The sequence below is a fragment of the Neolamprologus brichardi genome, chromosome 16 (genome assembly GCF_056152115.1).
Source record: "Neolamprologus brichardi isolate AB-2024 chromosome 16, ASM5615211v1, whole genome shotgun sequence".
Classification (NCBI taxonomy): domain Eukaryota; kingdom Metazoa; phylum Chordata; class Actinopteri; order Cichliformes; family Cichlidae; genus Neolamprologus; species Neolamprologus brichardi.
In genome coordinates this window covers 28,287,220-28,310,963 of record NC_142119.1, presented here as the reverse complement: position 1 = coordinate 28,310,963, position 23,744 = coordinate 28,287,220, and the positions used below count along the sequence as shown (strand labels likewise).

The following is a 23,744-nucleotide window of genomic DNA, read 5'->3' as shown; positions in this document are numbered from 1 at the left end:
AGAGGGTATAGTGCCACCTGTGACCCCAGTGCCTGACAGTATAACAGCAGTGGCTGACCACTAAGGCCAACCTGTTCATGCTTTGCAGTCCTCTAAAATTTTATACAAGTATGATCAATTAAAAGAAAGCAGGTGGGCTAAACTGTAGAACCGCAATCTACCAATTACCAAATGTTTTCTAAACATGTTTTCTATTCAAAACTAGCTAGCATGTTTCCTCATCGCTCTCAGTTTAACATGGTAGAAGCCGTAATTATTAATTCTGATTTATTTGATTTGTTGCATTTGATTTTAGTTTATTAAAGAGAGTTTCTGTTCTTCTGGTTACTTTGAGATTTTACTTACATTTGACCATGACCATGTAAACATCAATGGTGCAGATGGGTGGTTGAGGAAGACGCTCTCCCTTCTCTAACAGATCTGGGATATCTCTTGTAGAAATCCCATCATATGGCTTCCCTCCAAAGGTCATCAGCTCCCAAATGGTTACACCTGAAAGATGTAGGAGTAGTGATATATGAGCACAAAGACAGACAGATTAGTAAGGAGAAATATAAAGATAATTCCAAAAACAAGAACAAGTAGAACTGTGTGCGTAACAGCCCAATTCACTCTAAGTGGAAATAGGAAAACAAAAATAAATATACCTTTTCTTTTAGAGTAAGGAAGCACAAGTGCACTTTGAAATCTTTTTCATTTAATGAAACAGACATTGGAAAAAGAGATGTCTTAAGAAAACAGTAAATGTTGTTTTACCAATAAGTCTCAGTCTCAAGCCAATTACATAAATAAATGACAGGAAAACATAGGCGTGACTCTGCTTTTAACCACCTTGCTACAGTGTTGCATTGTAAGCTATGGGTAAGATCTTTGTCAGACAGAGGTATGCAGAAATGACAAGGGTTTAGACCTCTGGCTTGGATAAAATCAACACCTTGTGCAAAGACTCATAATGTGACCAATGCTTAATGATCTACAGTTTTATGCTTCCTTGTGCAAACTACACTCAAGTGTCCCCAAATTATTCCCTTATTCTCCGCAATTTTTACAGATTGCAAAACCCACCAATCAGCCAGGTCTGGTCTGTTCTAATTAGCCACCAAGGAAAAAAATCAACCATTCAAATGGTTATTGATTCTTGTGAAACTAAAAAGATGAGTTAAAATAATGTTCAGGATTTTATTAATCACAATTTACTTCACATTACACTACACGTATATGAGTGCAAAGTAAAGTGTCCATCCACTGTCTATTCACTGTCTCTTGGCTGCTCTTAGTGTTTTAAATGGACAGGGAAGAGTCGGAGCCAAGCTCTCAGTAGGAGCGTGATCTCACCCTCTTTCCTCTCCCGGTCCTTCTGTCCTCTCCCTCACAGCCTTGTACCTGCAATAGTTTTCTCCCACTACATGTATTTTGATGTAACTGTCTGTAAATAATGAATAAAACCAATAATATGAAGATGGCCTTGAACACATTCTACCTCATGCACCCTTTTTCTATTCCCCTCTTTATTTCTTGTCACACACACAAGTCTTATTTAATTTTTTTCTTTGTCTGCAAATTCCTGCTAGACTGTCACTTTAACCCTTTAAGACCTACCATAGAACCAAGTCCGCCAGAGCTTATATTATATTTTTACATGTTGTGGAGCCATTTTTGGGAGCATTTTAAGTTGCTATACATTAATACAACCATTACAGCCTAAATTTTAATGATATATATGCATTAAGTGCATAGTAATTACATAAATTGCAAAAAAGAGCAATAAATTACAAAAAAATTAAAAATTTGTTTTTGTTTTTTTAACATATATTTCTAGTTAGAGAAATTTAAGAGGCTTATCCCTCAAAACTATAAATACAAAAAAGTTGCACAAAATAGTTTCCCACCACAGGAAATTTATTTTGAGTGCCTTCATAGTTTTATTTTTGAAATACACCAATTTTTATACACTGCAGGAAAAATGAAAATAAATATTATAATGCAAATTTGCAAAAAAACAGCATATGCATCAAAATAAACTATTTCCATCAGTGCAATATGAGTCCTAAGCATCCCAGAAATGACACAGAAAGTCATGAAGTCAAACATAACTTTTAAAAACACCAGTATAGGCTCATGAGGCCCTGATGGTAAAAAAAACTACATTTCCGCGAAAATGACGTCACTTCCGGTTTCGGGCAGGTAATGGCGGACATGCGATAGTTCCCGCTGATGTCTATTCCAACGTAGGAAGTGTTATGAACAGCTGATCGGATCGGCAAAGCTTGTTTCTGAAATGTTATGTTTTTGTTGTTGCAAGTGCTTTTTATGCAGTTTTTGCAAAGCTATATGTGGAAGGAAACTGTGACCTAGGACAATCTGATGGCATAAGATGTAAGTACAACTCCTCCGGTTTCATATGCAAAAAAAATTATTGCGCTAGCTTACGTGGTTGCAGAGCTACCGGGATTTAAAAATAGTTGCGCAAAACGGAGCATGCCCGCTCTGACCAGTTTTAAAGGGTTAAAGGACCCTGAATGCTCTTAGTGACATCTGATATTAGGATGTCATCATGTTACCAACAATCACCCACCACTGGCTAAAATAACCATTTGCAGTATTTATGTACCTAAAGCACCATACTAAAATATTCTATTGCTTAATTTCGGGACCATAACATGTCATTTATATCTACAAAAGTTGAATTACACATGTGATACATTATGCTGCCATATGCTGTCTAGCAACTGACATTGCTGTTTCTAGTATATTGATGGCAACATGACAATAAAGTAGTAAGAAACAATAAAACCTTTTGCAAAACAGGTGATAAGAATCTGTGCTTTATTAAAATTGTGGCCATTTTTTTTAATTTCAGCTTTTCTATTTATATTTTATTGGATGAAGGTCAACCAGTGCCTTTGTTATCAATAAAATTATATAGAAAACTGTCATTGTTATATTCAAAGGACACTTACCATAACTCCAAACGTCACTCTGATGAGTAAACTTCCTGTAATGAATACACTCAAGGGCCATCCATTTAATGGGCATCTGTTAATAAAAGCGGAGATGTTAGTACCCTTATACTTAAGGAAAACTCTAATTTTCCAAGTGTTTTCATACTAAATATCAGCTAGTTGGGTGTTGACAGTGTATAAATGACCATTTTGGCAAAGATACATCAACGACACTGGCGAGCAGAAGTGTAAGTGAAAACAAAGTTTTAGGGAAAAAGAGGACACACACATATACAAGCTCCAGCACTGCTGGAATAAGGTGAGACAAAAACATGCCAATCTGATATGCAGCTTAACACTATAATTAGATATGAAATTCTATTTATTACAGTGATGGAAACTGAGAGGAGGGGGTATGGAAGATCAGAATTTGTCTTTCACTCAGCTGAGGGGGAAATACTACAGTGATCGTCACTGATATAAACCGTGTTGGAGACACTGGAAAGAGAGGAAGAGACAGGGATGAAAAAGACTTTCTTGAGTAAAGAGGTTTTGAAAACAAAATACAAAAGCGGCAAAGGATAAACAAAGATTAGAAGAGGTCAGAACTCCGTGTAAGTACAGCCTCAAGGATATATTTGTTTACTATGTTTACAGGGTTTTGAAATCCCCAAAGGTAAATAACACGGTCCAGTAGAGCAGAATAGCATTTCACTCCAGTGAAACTGTCCTTTGTGATGGGCTAAGTTCTTCTTGTACAATATGAAACCCTCATTAATGTTAATGTGTATTGCTGTCTTTTATAAAATGTCAGCCAAAAGGTTCAAAATGGTTATTTATTAATATTGTATTTCCTAAACCAACACTTTATTCAACAAATAACTGAGGTAGATGGGCCCTTATTACAAGTTCAACCAATTGCAAAAGTAACAAAAAGCACTAACACGATGGTTACTGCAGCCTCTACACACTCCAACATTCAAACTGCGTTTTTCATGTAAATGTTAAGGAAAGAATTATAAAGCAGACTTAATATTAAAACATTTTTGGCATATGTTAAATGTCTGGTTCAAATGCAAATGGAATTGAGATTTTTAAATGAAAGCTTTTGCATTATTCTCGTTCACTTTCCTGACAGTCAGAAGAGACTTTAGTCAGTCTATACAGAGCAAAAGCCAGCAGCAGATTAGTTTAGCTTAAATGCCTGATCTGGGTCTTTTTGAAGATAACACAATCGGGCAATCAGCACCTCAAAAACTCACTACATAGTAGCTATTTGAGCTTAAAAACCCCCAAAACAAAGCAAAGTTTCTCATCCCTTTTAAAATGACTCTCCTTCCTAGCTGTCACCATCTCAAGTAACATTATCTTCACTTCACCTGCCTCTCCTCTCCTCTGCTGAGAGTGTGCCTGCTTTACTCTGCTCTGTGTGTGACACATATAGGGGAACAGATAAAGAGCACAAAAGACACAAGGAAAATGTGAAACAAAGAGCAAAGGAGAGGAACAAACAAACAGTGGAGACTTCAGACCAAAGGGAAAGAAAATAGCCCATATAAACAACACAAGTCTTCAACTTCATACATTCAAATGTTGCTAATGTTAGATAGATCTTATTCACAATCACAAGCTCTGATAACTTCAGCCCATTCAGCTATGAAAACATAGTTATTCATTTATGTTTTTTGAAGCTATAATACACTGCACTTCCAAGGTGAACATGTTCAGCTGTGGCATTGATGGCTTGTTTTGCTTGTGAAACAGTCTTCTACGATTTAAAAACTCATTGTTCTCTCTAGAACAAAAGAAGGCTTCCCAGCCTTCCCAAGCATTGTTTAATGCTTGCTTTCCATGGCTTAATTTTTCTAAGTGTGGCAGTGATCATCAACTCAGATTCTCAGAAGGAAATTAAATGTCTATTTAACCCCCAAAATTAACCAAATTTCATTATTTGACACTGTTTCTAAAGGAGATGTCACGATTTACCTTTCCTCCATCAGCATTATATTCTTTTTCATTGACATCCAACAGGCGAGCCAGCCCAAAGTCAGTAATCTTGATGTGGTTGGGAGATTTGACCAGGACATTTCGGGCTGCCAAATCCCTGTGGACGAGCCTACGCTCCTCTAGATACATCATTCCCTGCAACACAACAGATGCACATAAAGACAATATTTACCTCCAAGTTCATTTGCATGCAACATACATGACACTGCTGTCTATAAATTAAATGCATGCAAGTTAACATCACCATATGTTGTCATCATTATCACTATCAAGTCAACGTTAGAATTTTTCTAATTATTTATATCAGCATCATTAAAACCACTTTGATATTTTTAGATGTATAATTCCCATCAATCAACAACTAGACTGTAGAAAAGCTCCCGTAACTGCCAAATGCTTGGCAATGCAATCAAAGGCAGTATCCATAAGCATGTTTTCAATTAAAACAGGACTCATAGGAGCAAGAATGTTGAAGTAAAACACTTCCATCTGTATATTTACTTAACAATTAGGAAACCAACCCTGTGCTCTGTCTTTACAACTGATATGCTTTAGAAAAAAACACAACAAAACAAACCCAAAACAAACATTTTAATGTTGCAGTTTTACTTGTCAAGGTTAATATTTAAAATCCCAATTTTAATGTCACTGGGATGTTTTACCCATTTTTTTGTGTGCTTAATAAAAACAAAACAAAAAAACAAATACAAGAAAACAAAAAACATCATTACCGTGTGTACAGAGGCACGTGTGCACAAACATGTGCACCGGTAAAGAGGATATCAGAATTTGCATCATTACAAAAGCAGAAAGGCAACCTCAGCGTGAAGCAAAATGCCAGCCATGTCCTAAAGCTACAATATAATATCTCCATAAAGCTGTGTAAAGGCTTTTCACTTTCTACACCTTGTGCTGCACATATCTTGAGCCTACACTGCCTATTGTGCATCACTGCTAGAGTGGACTTGAAGAGACAGGAAAAATAGGGGAAAACTATTTCAAATTGGACAAGCAATAATGTAAGCCACTTTGTTTGAAGTGGTGAGAAGACAGAGAAAACGAGGCCTTATTTGAAACCATAACAAATTGGATTTAGCTGGAATGGGCTGGAATGAAACGAGAAATAGGAGCAGGAGGAGAGTAGAGGGATGGGGATAGGTGAGGTTGAGCTACACCAGTCTAAGAGGTGAGATAACATTCATACAGTTTTAAGGCTATGATCACACTGCCTCGTTTGGTTTAATCTCAGGAGAGAACAGGTGCTTTTAGCATACCTGCACATTTACATACAAACCCATATGCACCTGTAGACATGAATATGACATAATATTGCTTTCATAAGACGCTGACATAATAAATCATTCTCATGAGCAGATAATTCTATTACACGTCCATCCAGCTATTCACTGCCAGCAGCGCAGTACAGGCACAAATTCAATAGCTGCATATGTGGGACTATATCACCATGCACCTACATCTGCCCTTAAAATTAAGGGCAGATGTAGGTGCATGGTGATATAAAAGTATGAAAAGTATAATGATTTGTGCCAGTAAAAAAAAATAAAATAAAAATCACATAAATTGCTGTGATTGAGATTCATAACTGTTAACAGAAATTTGTAGGTAGCACCTCAATGAAGTAATCAAACATATCATACATAAACATACTATTACAGTACAACAGAGTGCATTCTTTTGTTTTGGCTATTATATCAGAATGAATCAATATCTCTCAGATTTGCATGGTCAGATTGTACAAACGAGTGCTTATTTATGAACGTTGGCGTTAATGACTTTTACCACTGGCTCTAAGCTCAACAAGCACTTGAAAGGCAAATTCAAGCTCTGCTCTTATAGCCAGTGCTGCCAGTTTGGGAATATGTTAGGAGATTAATGTGCCCAATCGCTGAGACTGTGACTAATGGAAACTATACAACTCGAGCAATGTACTTGTATTTAAACTTTTTTTTTGTAAAACATACGGCATGACTAATGTGCAGGTTTTTGCTATTTACATGAGCAATCTAATGATGTTTGATTCCACTCTGTGCCAGAGCTAAAAAAAAATAAAATAGAGTAACAATGAGGATCCATGAGCTGATATGTTATGATGTACCATATGCCCAAAGGCAGAATTTACGTTAAAAGCAGAAACGCTGATATACACTAAGGGGATGGTTATTAAATTTCAAACATGCCAATGTGTGATTTTCAGTGTCTATGAGAGTGTCTATTCTTTTCCCACAGTGTTGTGCCAACTTTTGCAAGCATACCTTGCCCAAAATGCTGCAGAAGGGGTAGAATTGAAAATGGACAAAGGCCAAGCTGGTCATTGCCCATGGCTCATCGAGTCTGTGTGTATGTCAATGTATACACTGCCAGGTTTCTGACAGATTCTTATTTGTACATAAATCGCACCCAGTAATCTCCTCAATTTTCGAGACAATTAAGCAGCGGAGAGAGAATGGATGGTTTGGCAACCCGTGAATTTTAATTTGCCAGCACGATGAGATTGAGAGGGGGAGGTGATGGTGTGTGCGCAGAGTGGGAAGTGGCTGCAGACGTGCGTAAGGAACAAACTTTTTTTTCTTTTTCTACTCGGTTGCTCTCATTTACTGGCCTCCCATGTGGACATGATGAGAACAACTCACTGCCAGAGGTTTTGTAATTGCAGCAAACCTGGATGAGACAGCCAGGCTGCTGCCAGTAGTGGAAGCTGTATTTCAGGTAAGCTTGCCACCAGAGAAAATCCACAGGGTTCAGACAGACTCTGTTATGATCGCACCTCCAGACGAGAGGTGCTTTCCAATCAGTAGGGATAAGACCTATGCCCTAAACCTTGCACACTGAGATTTTACATGGTAAAGCAAGCCAGGGAGAAAAATCTCTAGAATACCTAGAAGCGGAACAGTCTTTGAATGCCCCCATCAGAATTTTAGGAAATATAAGTATAACAAAACAACAACAAAACACATTCATACCATGTAACTCTCACATTAAACAGGTTAGTTACATATAATAAAATAGCATCACTGTAATCTACACTAACTCAACCATCCTTATTAAACTTTCTGATGGGAAGAATGTTTGTTAAAAAAAGCTGCAGAGAAGATCTCATTTATAGAAGTGAAGGTGAAAAGGACATATGTAGATACTACAGGTAGACAATCTATACAGGTGCTAAACCATCCTCATGGCAGTGAAGAAAATCACTACTCTCTCGGAAAATATTCTGATATCCTGCCATGGTTATTTGGGCCTATTTCAGAGAGGCCTGCAAACAAAACCCAAGTGGAAGGCATTGTCCTTAGATGTGTTTTGTGAAGACAGATTTGGCAGCGAGTGGCAAAGGGCTGGAGATTAAATCAATAGGAGGAGAGCGAGGAGAGGTGGTGCCCATTTTTCACTGACTGGCACTTCCCACTGTTGTTTATTCTGGCAAGATACACACACACACGCACACACACAGAGACACAGACAGATGCATGCAGAGAAAGCTGTCGACCCACATAGCCACCACACGCGCACACACAGAGAAATCTATAATCAAGTGATTCATCCTGAATAATGTTATTCATGAGGAAACACTTCTAATGAGACTGAACATCCAACAGAGGCTCTATAAACCTCTTGTGTGTTCGCTTTCTTCAGTGAGTGTATGTGTATGTGTGCCTGAGGTTATTCTCATGCTGTGCTTATGTAGGAGTGATGTTTCTCACTGTGGATTTATGCTCATAAAGATTCAGGAAGAATTTATAGATTGCACATGGTGACACATAATTAAAGCTGTATTCATAGTGTTACAATTTCCTACATGAACGGTGAACTTTAATTTCATTAAACAAATACAGTAACAGCATTTTTGTGAGGTGTGAGAGGACAATAATATAGGAATACAATATCTTTCAGTTAAAACAACTCCGCACTTAAGACACAAACTAGTATTGACGATACCGTCACGAAGCATCAACAAATCAATTCTACCTTGGACTGCATTGTTCCCTTTCTGGCTAATTCTCTGTGTTATTTCTGCTTCCTTTGGTTTCTGTAGGCTAATATGTTTAAGTGGATACCCATTTGACCAAGAACAGCCGTGAAAGCTTGAAAGAGAAAGCAACTAAACCTCTTTAGAAATGAAAGAAACCTAGTTGCCTGATAGCAGGATATAAGATGGAAGTTGGGACTGCATACAGTGAGAAGCACAACTATGTGGCTGGGATAGTGTGCAGGAACATCTTTGCCGCATACAGAGTAGAAGTCCCCAAGTCCCGATGGGAGACTAAAGGTTGTTGAGAACAACAAGGATAAGGTTCCAGACAGACAAGCAGATGCTGGCTAACCAACCTGATATAGTGGATGCTGATAATGAGTAGAAGAGTTATGATTTGTAGTTGTTGATAGCAACATCAGGAAGAAGGAGCATGAGAAAATATAGAAACAGTGAAAGATACAAAGTCCAAAGTGGTACCACTGGTAATAGCAGCATTAGGAGTTGTAATCCCCCAAACCTCAAACATTAGCTCCAGCAGACTCCAAATAAAATCAGATGTCATCAGATGCTGCGCAGATCCCCCAAACTGCCAGGCCTCTGAGAGGACCCAAGCCACCTGCTCACAAGCCTTCAAAGAGAAATGGTCCAGTCTGCCAGTGTGACTCACAGCAGGAAGTAGTCAGTGCCCTCTTAGCCTTTGATAGTGTGTAATTCAGTCCACAGTTTGTTACATCTTGCATTCAAGGGATCATCTCTGATCACCCACAAAACCTAGACATGGCCCAGCTGTTCATTCCTGGAAGCGTCTGCAGCTTCTTTTTTGGAATGGGAGGTAATGTTGGAGCACCAGCATAAACCTATACACAAAAATTCCCTCTTTGCGAGAGAGTTCACTCTTAAGTAAATTCAAGGAACATTGCACTGAGCTACTAGGTGCTTCTTGGTCAGTATGGATGTTCCCTTTCTAGTCATCCATAAGTCCCCCATGCAATGCATATAACCCCTCACACTGGATAAGCTGGCATAGTAGCATCGCATCAGCATTGCATACCATATGATCAGTCCTTGTCCATTCATGTCGACTGCCTTATTCCATTAGTACACTTTTCATCAGTATGTACTGGTTCCCCTACCCCTGATTTGTATCTTGTTAAGTATGGCTTATGTTCTGTATCTCTCGCTCATGTTTTCAGTTAGGCTTGAGTAGTATATTGTGCTTGGTATTTGTTAGTAGCTCAGGAATTTAGATTCTATAGAAAATATTACCAACAGGTATATCAATCAAAGTGAAATGCACATTTTCTGTGATGTCAGTGTTGTTATAAAATACTGTGCATTTCCTTTTGAGTGCATAACATCAGACCCTGTAGAAAAGTGTGATTACAATGAATGATAGTAATTTTATAATACTGAATAGTGAGCAGCAAGAGAGCATGACTCATCTGTGCTATTTTTCTCTTTTATTATTCTGCCTCTTTTGCTCATTTTAACAGGGATGCCAGTATCTCTGGAGGGCACAGGATGTTTAGTGACTGTCTGTTTTGTGTTATCATATTGAGAATAATGGTGCAGTTTTATTGGAGACCGGTGACATCAGTACAGAGATCTGCTTAATGCGGTACATGTTTAATGTATGGTTTAGATATAAAAAGACCCCAGTGGGCTCGGGAGAAGGTGAATCACTGTTTAAGGAATGAGGTGAAACAAATCGGACCAATGTGGAGGAGAAACTGAGAGAAAGGTGGGGGGAATGATAACACAATAATGATGAAAGCGGTAGGCTTTCATTTCATTTTGAGCTCCCATGTCGGAATGAATTTAGAAAATGACATTAGTGGGCAGCTTGAATATGAACAATTTGTCTGTGCTCAGAATGAGTTAGCACTTTGCAAAAGGAAACCTTGTTCATATACATTTATTCTCTCTGATGAACCCTTAATGCAGATGCACTACCATACCTACAACCTAGACCAGGGGGGTTCTCTTTTATGTGAAAACACAAATGTGCACCTGCACAAAACCACTCTCATAAGTACAAGTGAATCTGAGTAATATGCAATCATCTCTTTAATTAAAGATCAGCTAGTAAAACACTAAAAGTTGGGAATTAAAGGTATTGAAGAGAAGAATAAGTGATACTGACAATGTATTTTTTTTAAACTATGTCACCGTACAAACAATTATCCCCCACTGGTAAAAGTTCTTTTTGTTTTGAACTGTGTGCTGGGATGAATGCATAATGCCTATAGCTTGTACTTTCATGTTTACTTCACTCTCTAGACCATAGGTGTCAAACTCTGGCCCGCAGCCTAATTACATTTGGCCTGCGAAGCCATACCAAATTACTATTAGAGCTGGCCTACTGGTATTATACAGCTAATATATATATTGTTTAGTATTAAGCTTTGCTTGTTCCATATTCAGTTTTTCAGCAAAACTTGTTTGAGTCCATAAGAAAAGATTCATTCTTATATCTAGAGGAAGATTTTTTTTTTCAATAAATATTAATGTTAGCCTGCGACTTTGTTCCAGTTTTGAATTTTGGCCCACTGTGTATTTGAGTTTGACACCCCTGCTCTAGACAAATTATCTGTGATCTCAGAGACAAAAACCGGAATATTGTGACAGAAGTAATTTTCCATAGTTTCTTCTGACCCACAACAATTCCAAAAATATGAAAAGTAGTACTTTTCCTGCATTTTGAGTGCATCTCACAGTGATGTATTCCATACTCTTATGCAAATAATGATGTGCCTTTAAAAAGAGATAACATTTGGCTTGCATTTCAGCATGTGTTGTGTGTAGAATTATAACACATACACACATTAGTACGCCTAGACAATCCTCAATTGTGCGTAAAGCATTCACGGATGCCTCAGAGCAAAGAGCTGGCCTGAATCTTTTTGTAGAATTAAGTCTCTTGTGTCTCGCTATTGCTACTATGTCAGGTTCAGCATTAATAAAAGGGGTTAGAGAAGCAATAAATGCCAGCTGAAGTCAAGTCAAGGGTTTTACTCACCAAGTGACCTATCATTTCTATTTTCTGACCTGTGCTCTGGCAGAAGCAGAAATGGAACACTAACAATAAATGATAAAAGATACGTTTGTACAAGTATAAAACTCAGTCCTTACAATCCCCAACAATTGCAATACTGGCAAAACTGTTTTGTTGTTATGAATTACAACAACCAGCAATAAATATTTACAACTAATCATTTGATTTATGGGGCTATTTTGGATAGTTTTTTTTCCTGGGAGGAAATGTAAATTAATAGTATAAAACCACTAATTCTCAGGTAATTGCTGGATGAAGTGTAATTTGAACTATTTTAAATTCTTTTAAAAAGTAGAACTGGTGAAATTCAGATTAGTTGAATGAGTTTTAAAGAGCAAATCAGGGCTGAATACATTTGCAGGAAAATTGGACTAATATAGGAAATTCCCTGATAATATGCAACTTAATCAGAGTAGTGCTTACAATATGGAAAACTATTGTACACTGGATAAATAGCATAATTGTTGTTGCTATTTTGTGAAAGCCACAGGCATCTGACAGATACTCACACTGTGTCCTTTTGCAGTCTTACTCCTGACTTGTCACATTTGGAGACTTGGGCAGGCAACACGTTTAAACATTAGAAACTCATTAGTGTTATTTCTCAGTCTGTTAAAATTTTGAACCAAATCAGAATCTTTTCCTAATCCCTAATCCTAACCAAAGTTTTTGCCTTAATCTAGCCAAACATTGAGTAAAATGAAAGCAGGGCTTTGGTACCCATTAAAAGCTGAAAACACAGTTCAGCTTTAAAAAAGTGACAAAGCCCTGCTTGATAAACCCAGTAATGTAAAGTTTGTCCTTATCATTGGATGCAGTGGGCACATCAAAGTACAAAATACCTTGTATCATTGTCTGATATCCAGTGTCTTTTCTGTCTAACACAATGGGAATGAGAAGAAGTTGACTGATTTGAGATTCAAGACCCACCAATGCGGATGATATTTGTGAATGCCAGCTTTAAAATTCAAAGTCCACTATAGGAAACACGTGAAGTATATAGAAATCTTATTGGAAATATTAAATATTTGTGATGTTTATGGGAGCTTCAGATATCGGGTTCACTAAAAGATTCAGCAGAATGAGTTTGCCAGTATGAGCATGGAATCTCTGATAGCATGTAATTCGTAATTACATGTGCATGCACCTTTTTATCTATACTTACATCAAAGAGGGTGACTGTTAAAGATCAGGCAGCATGGATAATCTTCTGATCTTACAATCAATAACATCATAACTCAATAACACGAGTAAGCTAAGATGATACATACCTATGAAACTGTGCTTTATCTAATCACAGTGGAGATAAAGGGGAAGTGTCTCATTCCATATGTTGTAACGTATGGGGTATGTATGCTGTTGCTAAAGAGCTGTCAAGCAGCCATCATGATAAGTGGGATTTACTCTCTTGACTCTGTATGAGCAGAGGCTGACCTTACTTAGTCATAGCTGTAGGTGTAAGTTATCTACCGTCACACAATGAATATAAGCTGCTTCTAAATAGATAATGTATAATTCAGTCAAAGGTTTACCTCATATCAGTGGAGAATAGGGTATGAACTTGATCATTTTTACTGGAACTTAAAATATCAATTTTTTTCATGGAATGGAGAAAAAGCAGAAGGTCAAGTTTCATGTCACTGGTTGTATAAAAAATCTGAAAAATATAAGAGCCAGAGAGAATAACAACAATAAAATATCATTAAGAATGCAAAGGGAATCCCTAAACTTTCTCTTTTTTTGGTTTTTTGAGCTTTTTCAACCATTCCTCCAACAATTACTTATCTACTCAAACACATATTTTATCTCAAGTCTATTAGGCAGTTTAAGCCTGCCTTTTAAGACTCATGCATTTTAGCTGGGAAGAGAGATTTTTTTTTATAGCTTTGCTGTACATATCAAGAATTTTAATTTTGTTGTGAATAAGTAGATTTAATGTTCACATAAGTGGGAGCTTGAATTGAGTGAAATAAACAAACAATACAAGAGAGTAAAGCACCCAGGGCTCTTTGCTTGAGAGAAAGCTAATATTTTTGAAGCCCATCATCCAGCTGGCTCTTATGAATGAATGCATGAAGGTTATCTTTTGACCTCACCACCCACAGAAGAAGGGACAAAGAGAAAGCTCAGACAGAAAGAGAAATGTAAAGAACAATGCCACAGAGATGGAAATAAAGTAACACATTACATTTAATGCAGCTTTATGTACTGAAAGTTTATGCGAAATGTACCTTGAAATGTCCAATATCTGGGAAAGTCACAGTTTTGCACTTACTCAAATCAATTATGGAGTTTAATCCCTTTAAAGAATGACAATGCACACATGCATTTTGAGTTGTGCCTAAAAAGTAAGAAATGATTTTGTTCAAAGAGCTCTTGACTCATGAAAGTCTGACTGCAAGTTGGTGGAAAATGTGAAACATTATTACTCATTATGTAATAATTATGTTTATCCACATGGCTCAGTTTGACTTTGGAGATGTGCAGTATATGCACATATAGCGTGAAACAACAGGGAGGCCACAGAGGTTTTCAGAATGATGCGGCATTTCATCGACGTCTATATCAACATCATCTAAGATCTGGTGATGTCATAGGAATTCAAGGAAGCTGGGGAGAAGGGTTAGGTCTACAACGAAAGGGCACAGAAAAAAAATCAGGTCTATGCATGGTGAGGGCAAAGAAATGCAAACACTCAGCAGAAATTTATCCATCCTTCCTTCTTTTTTTTTAAAACCGAATCATCTTATACTGAGAGGTCAGAATGAAATGTTAAATGATGGTTTGGGAAAAGCTTGTTTCAGCAACTCACTCTTCACTTCTCTGTCTTTGTCTTTGCAGAGGCACTGGTTCACTGAACTCTAAAGTCAAGGCTGTGCATATAAAATCCTCAAGGGTCATTTGACCTTTCAAATCAGAAGCTGCAGAATCTATAGGGCATAGAAAACCTCCAAACAAATGTTATTTGCTCAAGGAGATAAATGAAGGGAGGTGGTTGTGGTTTCACTTTCATAATTATATTTTTCTATCAAATCAATAAATGCTGTAGATGACTTTGGAGTGCTAACCACATAAACAATATGACATTCTGGTTTTGCTGCCTTTCTCTCTCCTGTCATTCTTACAGTATTTCAATATTACCATGTTTCACTCGATGCATAGTTGCACTCTAGTTATGCCATCTGGCTGTTTACTTGCTTCAAAGATAGATGTTTAGATTGCAAAGATTGCCAATACGTGCAGCAGAAATACACTCATACGCATGTTAAGATCATTACCATTATCACTGCCTGATGAAGAGAGACAAATACAAACAGAAAAGGGATAAAAGTGGTGATTGAAAAAGACAGTGTGTGTGTGCATGTATGACCCATATTACATTACTCTGCCTTGCTTTCTATCAGTGTATAGCTACTGCTGCCACCCTGCCAGCATGCTGGTATGCCAGGTCCCTACAGGCATCTTTGGGATCAGGTGGCAGGTTCATAACATACGGCAACAACATGACCTTGTCCTGGATGGGCCCGCTTGAGCCCAGTGACAGGGGCAACAGGGGCCAATGGGGTGAGTGAGAGTGGTGAAAAATGAGACACCAGATGGATATGTTAATATAGTTGGCATGCTGTAATCTGCTACTGTTCCTCTCTCTCTCTCTTCTGCTCTTACTCTTTTTCAGCCTGATTTGCTTGCTCAATTTGTCAATGAGCACACACGGCATAAAATGTCATTCTTAAAGCTTCAGAAAGAAGCAGATGACTGGGCTCCCTCTATCATGAGCCAGCCAGAGCTGTAGCCACACATAATCAAGTTTGTGGCGCAGACTCATTTAATTTGTGCCCTCTTCAATTACAGTAGCCTATAATTTACAAAAAAAGTAAATACATAAGAGAGGGAACTCAGCACACTAATTAAAACAGAGAGCCAATCAAATATCAGCTAAAGCACTCAATACGATAATGATGAGTACAGATGGTGCAGTTGATGGGGTATTTTTTCTTTCTTTTTCACAGTTCCTGAGCCAAACATTTCAGCATTTGACTCTTTGGCATTGACTGGAAACCTTTAAAGTAGCATGAACTGATGTTTTTCTTTGAAAATTTTGTTCTTAAATGGATTTCTTGACATTCTGCTATGAAATGTTTGCACACCCATGGGAACAACAGTAATCAGTAAGTATAAAAGATCAAAGTGTTTCTTATTTGCCTACAGTATGTTGTGTATTTTTTCAATTAATTTAGCACAATTAAGACACTTGTTGGTGTGACTAAGTGTTTTTGGGGTTTTTTTTGCAATGAGATGAGGTACTTGTAGATAGTAACATAATTGATTTGTACACTCTTTCTGAAAGAGTCTCCCAAGACTATGAATGAATCAAGTAATATTGATTCATAGTCAAGATAAATTAATCATCATCTGGAAGTTTATATTCAGAATGAGTCACATCTTATGAAGAGTAATAAGAAACACGTGCTTATGTATGTACAAAGTGCTCTAAGGAAATGATAACTGAAATGGTATTCAAAATGATAAACAGTTTAAATTTTTATTTAAAATTTGTTCCTTTGGGGTTCCATCGGTCAGCAGAACTTTGTGTTTTTCTCAATCTGTTCTTCTCACATGAAGTATTGGGTCTGGTTGAATTTGCTGTTAGTGAGATGATTGCTGATATGTCACTATGTTTCAGTTTAAAGGTGTGTAGTGTCACTGACTGTTATATAATATAGTTAAAACTTGACAGGAGCTGTATATGACCCCCTGTTCCAATTGATAGTTTGACAAATCTCTGTAATATATAATTAAAATTTGACATTGTACTGGCTAACCTTTTCTTCATACAGTCAAGTTTCCACTCATTTTCTATACGGCTTCATCATTCTCTCACATTGTTATGGAGGAATTTTTGCCCAATGTTTTTTACAATGTTGCTTCATTCACTGATCAAGATTTGCAGGCATTTGTTTATGCACAGATCTCTTAAGGTCCTACTACAACATTTCAATTGGGTCTGAACTTTGTCTGGACCGTTGCAAGACCTAGATTCTTTTCTTTTTCAGTCATTCTGTTGTGCATTTTCTGCTTTGCTTGAGATCATTGTTGATTGATCCAGCTGAATGATCCAGTTTCAGCCAAGCTAAGCCAAGTCCCATTTGACTGTAGAGTTTTTTGGTATACAGATAAATTCAGTCCAGGTCCTATGGCTGCGAAATAAGCCAAAATAATCACCTTTCCACCTCCACGTTTAACAGTTGGTATCAGGTGCTGGTATGTGTTTATTTTTCACCAAACACAGTGCGGTGTATTTTGGCCAGTCATCTCTACTTTGTTCTTGTCTGTCCAAAGGACATTGTTCCACAAGTCTTGTGGTTTGTTCAGAAGCAACTTTGCAAACTTAAGACATTTTGCCATGTTCTTTTTAGAGAGAAGATGCTTCTTTCCTGGCAACCCATCAAAACAAACCATACTTGTTCAGTCTTCCTCTAATATTAGTGTCATGACCTTTAACATGTAAGATGTTAACTGTGGAGCCTGAGATGTAGCTCTTGGGTTTTTTGCAGTTTCTCTGAGCTTTGCACAGTCTGACCTTGGGGTAAATTTGCTGGAATATTGACACAAGTGCATCTGATTAGCAGTGCCTCCATGTTACTTTTCTTTTTTATTTCCTATAGAAGCAATAACAATGTACTTAGACTGCATAAATTCCTGTGAGAACCTTCTTTTTCTCATAACTGTACACAACTTGGAATTACTGTTAAATGCATGTTGTTTATTGATACGTATTAAGAAAGACATCTGTGTTGTTTGTGACAACATACTGAGATATACATTTTGTTTGTCACCTTCTAAACATTATTAAGGACAGTAAAGGAGTGCAGACTAAAAGAAAAGACTTACGAGTTAACTCTGCACATCATTAAAATTACTTTTTCTGTGTTACTTAACTCGACTTGTGTGCCTCACAATTACAAGCAGCTGACCAATTAAAGAAAAAAAATCCCCAAACAACATTAAGTGTCCCAGGAAGTTTCTGGATTTTTTGACTCGACTGAATATATGATTGAGCATTAATCTTCAAAACCAATTTCCTCTCATTTGATGTTTTGATGATGTGGTGGAGCGCTGTGTGACCAAGCTCTTTTGCATGTGTGTGGGCACTATTATCTTTAAAGAGACCAACCACATCAGGATGGATGGGTTAAAGGTGACAACTCTGAACATCTTTGTGAACCTGCAATAATTTGCAGCAAGAAGATCAAACCATACCATCAAAATGCTCTTTATACCGTAAGAGAGCAGCAGAATCGTGTCACTATAGGAGTCAGACGGATTTCAGGATTCATTCAATGTCTGTATGCTGTCGAGCTGAATGTAAATACATTCCTCTATGAACTGAGTATAACCCTACGGCCAATGAAAATGTTTCACTGCTTATGTCATTAAATCCCAAAATGCATGGTTAGTCTAACCCTAAGTGTATTTGTCTTGACTCAGAGATATTTGACTCTCACTGAGATAATTTATGTTCCGCCAACAACATCATGATGCGATATTCCTTTATGTCCTTAATCGCATTGGTACAGCTTGTGCATCTGGCGTTTAACAACATAGGTTATGATTCAGTTGTTGACTAAGGATGATGACTGCGAGAAACCGCAACTATTTAGAGCAGGGGTTTATTCAGATTTTTTCACCTCCCAAAGGTGGGACAGTCTCGCTGTCTACTGAGCCATCCGTCTGCTTGTGTAGGCAGCCTGGTCTGTTTGTGCTTTCCAATGAGGGAGTGTATGGAGATTGCCTCAGGTTGTTTGCAAAGGGGTGGGTGTGTTGAAAGACTGCTGAGAAAGCACTTGAGTAAATATCAACTGCGTTTGATTTGAACTGTAATGTTGCCTACAGGAAGGGTCTTCAAGTGTGTACACTTCTTTATTTTCAAGTAGGATAGTGGGCAGTTCTTAAAGCTCCCTTAAATGGAAGATGGACAAGACAATAACTGCACTGTACATGTTCAATACAAGCAATGAACTGTCAGGTTACACTCTTTAGGCTGATGCAAATCTGGCTGGAGGCAATGCTCGTGTGTAAATATAGTGCATAGACCTTCAATTGGCATCAACCCAAACCAAGTTTTTGTATCTGGAAGAAAAAAAGCATGGAATATTGATTTTCGGAAAATAACACATTTACTAGTAGATTACTGTTTCGCTAGGTACCAGAGTGTGCACTGGTGCAGATCTTTATGGCAAATTGCCTGTGTGGTTGTTTGAAAGAAAATGTGATCAAGCAATTTTCCCTAGTGTGAAAATATTTTATCTGCGAGCATTTTCTTTTGAGTTGCTATATTAACACGAAAGCATGCATTGGCCATATTATATTTTCAAAAATCAAATAGTTGTTTGATCTTTGATTATGTCAATAAAATAGCTCATTATAAAATATACTTTACCCCCCTGGCTTTGCCCAACAGCAAATAGTTGTTTACATTGCAGTCAATCCTGTGAGCAAAGTGTATTAAATGCCTGCCCACTGTCAGTTATTTGTTTGGTGAGTTTGCCGTTTTACAGCCCAATAGTTCAAAACCCGGCAATAACTTGTCAGCTCTCAGACACTTTCAGTCAGAGGAGAAAACAGCATGCAACAAGGTTTGCACCTTACAACCAATCAATAAATGGAATAACTGCCACTTAGACCATTATACCATCCTTTTTTCAGTGCTGGAGTAATGAACTGTAATAGAGAAATGATAATAATGATGATAGTCATAATTAGTGGGATAATAACCAGGCAATCACTGGGTGTCGAAACGGGAGACATTAACTGTGATCTATGATTGATCTTTTGCGAGGCCGGCAGCTTGATAATCGAGCAGGAATTCTGTGGAATGGGTTGATGTAGAGAGTATCTGTTGAGTACCGAGTGTCTAATAAATGTTTTTTATTATTATTATTATGCTCCAGAAGCAAAAGTGTAATCAATCTGAATTCATGCTTGAAAGAAAATTATTTGCCGTATTTCTCCTTTCTTAATTGCAACCACACTATAAAACAACCTTGCTAACTGTGCAATGCAATTCAGCACAGTCATTCAAGTATAGCACCTTAAAGTGAAATTTGAGGCATTCAATTTGAGGTAGTCCTTTACTTGAGTATTTTTATGTTATGCTGCATTACACTTTCAATAAAAGCTACCAGCTCTTTTGCTATTACTATTAACCAAGAAAAAACATCCTTCAATATTAATCAAATACTCAAAAGGTAAACTGAAAACTAAAACCAGACAGCATTGTCCATTCCTGAAATTCTTGCCATTTTTGTAATCTTAGTGTGTTTTGTCCACTGTCATTTCAGTAAATAATGCATACACTGTCTCCAGAGACAAAGGAGAGACTGTATCTGCACATATATGCACGTGAGCATACAAAGACCTGCATGTGTGTGCAAATGTATGTCTATATATGATGGTGTGCATTTGAGCTCCCTTTTAAGAGTGCACTCTTGCCTGTCTGCACACTGCAACCCTCTATAGTGTGTGCGCATGTGTGTCTGATGGAAGTTGATTTTGTGGTAAGCCTTGGAGACAGTGAAGACTGTCATCAATATTGTACTTTCTTTTCCTCTGAGCTTTCGAATGTATCAACGCGCGTGTGTGTGTGTGTGTGTGTGTGCGTGTGTGTGTGCGGGTGTAAGACCATGAGTGTGTGAGGCCTTTATAGACAGCCCCAATTTGACAAAGGCAGTGTGAGACTTGCCTGCATGCTGTCAACGAGTTCTAACAAAAGCCAAATTGTAACAGGGGGATCCTGTCTCTGCCATGATAACAGCTTCAACAATGTGGAACCTTGAGTCCTGATCAGGAGAAATGAGTAGGACAGGTTTTCTATAGTTTAGCTTCATTTGCTTCATTTCTCAGATGATACCGATGACATCCCAACACAACCTTGAGCTGCGATAATTCTACCGGGACCCTTGAAAGGGTTTGAAAAGAGCTGTTAGCTTATAAAATGTCCTATGCTGGCTTTTAAGATGTGCTCAGAAAAGGAATCTGCTCAAACAGCCTTCATAGGCACAGGGGCGCAGAACTGGATAAGGACAAGGAAAGTTAAAATACAAACATTGCGGTTTCATGTAATGATATTATTCAAATTTCCCTCAAAACACTTGAGATAAGCAGGTCTGTATGAGCATAAACTAATTTCCAAACTCAAAACCTCCAAACAACAAGTACCAGTACAACTATCCACTGAATAATTCTACAACTACTGTAGATGGTGTACTCACGTCACATTTATATTGATAGTACTGTATATCGCTTGAATCACAGTTATGCTAAATAAAACAGCAGAGCAGAGCCTAGGACCTTGAATTAGGAAGCTTGCAGTTTTATGACTGTTAATGACATATCACACACTTTCAAAACACAGACAATATTTACAAAGTTGTTTTGAAAAATGTAAGTTACACTTTAATCTAAACTTTTAATTTATTTACGTGGGAAAAAGGTTCTAGTGCAAATAGTTAGCTATGTTTCTTGTTAAGGTAAGCTTTTTTTTATGTAGGTTAACAGCTTAATTAAGCAGGTTATTTACTTAGGACATTATCACTTCCAAATTAGCCAAGTTAGTTAGTTTTTATGCCTAAAAGAAACCCCCACAAAATACAAAAACTATCTTTGCTTTGTTTTAATATATCATTTTGAAAACAGTTCAGAATAGACTGTGTCCATACATGAAGACATAAATAAACTTTATGGTTACTCAGGTTTGTTGACTCGATTGAAAACTATAAATATCTAGTTTTACGTCCTCTGGGGTATGACATTTTGACACTCTATCCAAAATGTATTTCAAGGTGCCCAAGGTGAATCTTCATTTAACAAAACCCACCTGATCTGATTGTGCTAATGTAGGCAGTGTGGCTCAATTCAAAGCAGGTGCTTTGGCATATCATTTCTCATGCCTCGATTGAGTAGAGACAGAGTGGTTCTTTTCTGTAACAATGTCTGACTCTACATCTCTTGTCAGTCTGGTAATGCTTCTTGTTCTGTTCTGCAGTTTTAGTGAACTGGTTTTCTGGCTGCTGTAAGCTGTAGATGAAGCTGCTCAAATGGATCTTCCAGAGAGGAGAATAGCTTGGCTTTAAGGTTAAGTAGCTGTTAATGGCTTACAAGCAAAAATGTAAGCTTTATTAGTTACTATATTATTCCCTTTTAAGACACCAGGCTGTAATTTAGGTGGGTGTCTTTTTATTATATGACATTTTCAGAAATGTTATTGCTTATATACCTTTAATCAAAACAGAAAATAAGAAAAAAATCTTTAAATATAATAAACTGATGAAAAAGGTTTGCATACACAGAGGAATTTGTGCTTCTGAAGTCTGACTCATGTACTTGAAATTGTTTTTTTCCTGAGAAATAATTGAAGACAGAAGAAAAGAAAGACAGAAATGTCCTTTCTATGAGTCAGAGACCACTGAAAATAACTGATGGTGTAGGTCTTTATGTGTGACCGTGTAACTTGACCTGCACTACAGCTACATCATAAGTCCATTCCCATTAACAATTTTATTGCTAATTGCAGTGAACTGGAATATGGAGAGGTTGAGACCATTAAAAGGTTTAATGGCATGTTGGTTGTACTTGACTTTGATTGCTTTTTCTTTGCAGTTAGTCTCTCTCATTTTGGCAAGTGCATTATTAAAACACCAAAAAGACTTCTCTCTACCGAAATTGATAGTGTTGGGAGCTACTTAAGACATTTCTAACATTTTTATATAGCAATAAATGATATATGCTGGGCAAATCTTTTAGCAGGCAGAATATTTCAATTACAAAAACAAGATGCAAAACCTGCCAAATGTTCTGCCTCAACCACCGTGACGAGATAAACTAAGGTTTATGTAAATGAGGTAAGTCTAATTAATGGAGCAAATGACTACATATATCAATAAATTATAACTATTAATTTGGACTTTATATTTCAAAGGGCTAGGGAGATTAGCATTTAATAATTTCTTGTAAATGTGCATTTTTGCAGAATCATGGGTGTGAAAAAAATGTAATTACAATTTACAGGAGGAACGACTGTGATATCACCTCATACATAAAAAGTGAATCTTTGACAAAGTAATCTATGGAGGCCACCATCTGATATTGTCATGCAGTAAGCAATGTATCACAATTAGTTAGTCCGCTTTCACCTTGTCCTCAATTCAAAGAGCTGGCAGGTATGTTGCAGCCCAGGTGGGTGAGATGTCACAGAGCCTGGCACCTGGCTCTGGCAAAACAGCGGACATGTCAACCAGACATCACACTCAAAAACACAAATCCACTCATTAATTTATCTTTGACCATAAGTGCTCAAATAGACATGTTTATGCAGGTAAGCACAATTCATTCACACTTACAGTTCACATTACCAGACTCTTAATCTGTTATATTGTTACACACACAGCAAGGTTTGAGTCAATTCTAGAGTAGCTAGTGAGGATGTATCTACAGTGGCAGCTTAGTAATTGAAAGTGAAGTGGGTCTAAGCCACAGGTGTCGAACTCCAGGCCTCGAGGGCCGGTGTCCTGCAGGTTATAGATGGATTCTTGATCCGTCACCAGTGTTGGGTGTAATGTGGTACTAAGTAACGAGTTACTGTAATTAAATTACTTTTCCACTGAAAAAGTAGAGTAACTAATTACTGTTCATTTTTAGGTATTTTAATTACAGTTACTTACAATGTACTTGCGTTACATTGTAAAATAAT

The 23,744-nt window shown here is 37.4% G+C and overlaps 1 protein-coding gene across 3 annotated transcripts in view; it reads right to left on the bottom strand.

The window, feature by feature from the left end:
* The window catches only part of erbb4b (erb-b2 receptor tyrosine kinase 4b), a 309,821-nt gene that overhangs the window by 18,364 nt on the left and 267,713 nt on the right, over positions 1-23,744 (bottom strand). For all 3 annotated transcript variants that reach the window (XM_006802355.3, XM_035912788.2, XM_035912787.2), the window contains exons 21-23: positions 4,929-5,084; positions 2,961-3,036; positions 346-492 (exon numbers count right to left, since the gene is read on the bottom strand). In XM_006802355.3, the coding sequence (XP_006802418.2) occupies positions 346-492; positions 2,961-3,036; positions 4,929-5,084 (379 nt within the window). The remainder of the gene's footprint in view (positions 1-345; positions 493-2,960; positions 3,037-4,928; positions 5,085-23,744) is intronic.